Source organism: Micromys minutus (assembly GCF_963924665.1).
Source record: "Micromys minutus genome assembly, chromosome: 8".
NCBI classification, from domain to species: Eukaryota; Metazoa; Chordata; class Mammalia; order Rodentia; family Muridae; genus Micromys; species Micromys minutus.
This window is the reverse complement of record NC_137977.1, coordinates 24,564,738-24,567,980: the sequence shown is the minus strand read 5'-3', so window position 1 is coordinate 24,567,980 and position 3,243 is coordinate 24,564,738. Positions and strand designations below refer to the sequence as shown.

General features: G+C 47.1%; 1 protein-coding gene across 1 annotated transcript; it reads right to left on the bottom strand.

Annotated features, from left to right (window-relative positions):
* Positions 1 to 343: 343 nt before the first annotated feature.
* LOC308423128 (protocadherin beta-2-like) lies at positions 344 to 2,743 on the bottom strand (the record flags this gene model as incomplete). The annotated part of the gene is made up of 1 exon (XM_080919769.1): positions 344 to 2,743. One exon carries the CDS (start codon positions 2,741 to 2,743, stop codon positions 344 to 346), a length of 2,400 nt encoding a protein of 799 aa, XP_080775895.1.
* Positions 2,744 to 3,243: the final 500 nt, after the last annotated feature.

Here is a 3,243-nt window from a genome sequence, read left to right as displayed (position 1 = left end):
CTGCATAGTGTGTTCCAGGATGGCCATATATACAAAGTGAGGACTCCACCCAATTTTGTTCTAAAAGTACAATTTTCACTTTCACGTTGAAAGTCAAATAACATTATAAGACCAAAATTGGAATACAAATAAAACTTAGATTCCTTCTTCGACATACCTTTGGTTTTTTGTTTTGTTTTATTGTTGTTGCTGTTGTTCTTTTTTAGAAAAAAAAAGTAGGAACATGCAAAGAATTGGAGTAAGATAGTTCCTTTCAAAGAAAGGACGTCTTCAGTTGTTAAACAGTACAATCAAGCCTTTCAGGTTTTAGCCGAGACAAGACTCAGTATTCCCTCATCAATATTTAACTGAATTCAAAACCATTCCCGCAACTAGGGTTTGCATCATTCTCTCTCTCTGAATGCTGAAGAAGGAAATTGGGAATAATTGGTTTAAGGAACTTGAAATCTGGAGTCCCAGTGTCTCCCTTCAGGCATACCTCATATTGGTAGCTCTGGGACAGGGTCCCCGCACCGCCAACATCCACCAGATGGCCAGGAAAGTGACCTTCGGGCATAGAGCAGCCACCCAGCGAGGTCGCCCTGGCTCTTCTGCACAGCCTTGCTCCTATGAACAGCAGCACAGACAACAAGAAGAGAGAAGATACAGAGGCCAAGGCAATGACCAGGTAGAGTGTTAGCGCATCATCATCATGTGCAGCATCACGCGCCACCTCTGGCAGAGGCAGGTAGGGCTGAGAGAAGCCATCCACCAGCAGTACTTGTAATGTAACACTGACAGAGCGCGGAGGATCTCCGTTGTCCTTGACCAGCAGCAGGAGTCTGTGCTTGGGCACATCTCGCTCGCCCAGCAGCCTGGTGGTGCGCACCTCACCATTGTGAGCCCACACGCTGAACAGCCCGGGCTCCGTGGCCTTAAGCAACTGGAAAGACAGCCAGGCATTCTGGCCAGAGTCGCGATCCACAGCCACCACCTTTGTGACCAGGTATCCGGGTTCTGCCGCTCTGGGCAGCAGCTCAGTGCAGGGTGTAGAGGCATTCTGCAGTGGGTAGAGCACGAAGGGCACATTGTCATTGTCATCCAGCACCACCACACGCACTAGAGTCTGGCTGGTAAGTGCGGGAGATCCTCCGTCTGTGGCGCCCACATGGAACTCGAAGGCCTGCAGGGCCTCATAGTTCAGCGCCTTGAGCACGAACAGCTGCCCATTGTCTGCATTAATGGAGACCAGCGAGGCGAGGTCCAGCTGTGAATCATGGGGCGGCAGCAGCGAGTAGGTGATGTGGGCATTGGAGCCTGAGTCTGAGTCTGTGGCACTGATGGTGCCTATGTGCAGAGCGGGGCTGTTGTTTTCTCGGACAAATATGGTGTAGGAAGTTTGGGTGAAGGCAGGGGCGTTGTCGTTGATGTCAGACACCTGCACTGTTATGGTGTGCTGGGTTGTGAGCCTGGGTGTGCCCATGTCTGAGACAGTGATGGTGATGTTGTACTGTGGTCTGGTCTCTCGATCCAGGGCTTTGTTCGTCATAAGAGTGTACAAGTTTGCAACTGAGGGTTTTAGAATAAAGGGAAGATCTTCTTTGATGGAGCAAACCATTTTTCCATTGTCTCCAGAGTCAGGATCTGCAACGCTGAACACAGCAATTACGGTATCCGGGGCGTTTTCTGAGATGTGATCGGTAAATGTGGACATAGTCAGTTCTGGAGGGTTGTCGTTCAAATCCTTTACTTGAACAAACACCACACTGCTTCCAGAAAGTCCCCCACCATCCGTAGCTTGAACATATACTGTATACGCCTGGATGGATTCAAAATCCAGTGTCTTTACTAAAAGGATTTCTCCGGATGTTGCATTCATTCGAAAGGTTTTCCGAATGTCTTCAGAAGCTTGTGAAAAGGCATATGCTATTTGTCCATAGTCCCCAATGTCTAAATCCATAGCAGAGACAGTAGCAACCTGGGATCCAACGGGAGTGTTCTCCGGGACCTGAACCTCATATTGAAGCTTTGAAAACGTGGGGGCATTGTCATTGATATCTAAGACTTCTATAAGGATTTGGACAGTGCCAGACCTGGGTGGAGTCCCACCATCTAGTGCTGTGAGTATTAATCTGATCTCAGATCGTTCCTCCCGATCCAGCACTTTGTCCAGAACCAGCTGTGGCAATACTGTGCCATCAGGACTGTCTTGTAGATTAAGATGAAAATAGAAATTGGGACTGATTGTGTAAGTTTGCAGACTGTTGCTTCCTACATCTAAGTCTTGAGCACGTTCTAGTAGGAAAGTAGTACCAGAAGCAGTACTTTCTGAAATTTTCAAAATTATTTCTTTGTCCAGAAAAATGGGAGAATGATCGTTAATGTCCTTAATCTGTAGCTCAGCCTGAGAAATCTGCAAAGGATTTCCCAGTAACACCTGGAAAGGCACCACACAAGGTTCAGCAGAGCCGCACAGCTCCTCCCGGTCCAGTTTCTCCCTTAACAACAAATCTCCTGTTTGCCTATTGAATTCTAAGTTCAATCTTTTCCCTTTGGAAATTACTCGAGATTCCCGCTCAGCGAGTTCCTCTACCTTCAGCCCTAGGTCCTTTAACAAATTTGCCACAAACAAACCGTTCTCTGCTTCCTCCTCCACTGAATAGCGCCTAATTGTGGACCCAGCCTGAGCTATGCCCAGCAAAACAAAGAACAGCAGGACTTGCCTGGTTTTCAGGATTTGCTCCATTTTCTTTCCAGCCTCCATCACTTGCTCTCCCAACAAACTCGCTCCAGTCGTGGTTCACGTCGTCACTGACTCGCTCTGCAAATGTCTTGCAGACACTAGGACAAGTCCACAATTCCCAGGTCTAAGACTCTCCGGAAAGAGAATGCCTTTAGAAGGCTTCCTCTCCCCAACTCCTCCCTTTAGTGGTCTGGCTTCTGGATAAGGGCTGCTCACGGGTTCCTTCTATTTCTGAGGCTGCAGCGCCACCCTGCGTTCTTTTCAAGCATTTTCTCCAAAACGTTAATAATTCACGTTTGTATTTAATGGCCATCTAAATAGCAGATTTTCAATATATCAATGTACTGTATGTGTTTTGAAGGCTTTCATTGCGTCTACATTGGTATGTAAGGCGTGAACAAGGCACTTCAGTTTTCTCATAGATTGAGGGAAATCAACTTTATGACTGAACTTGGGCAAGTCCACATTTAGATAGTGGTTAGGTTACTACTACTCTCACAACAAACTCAACTGAAAAAGAC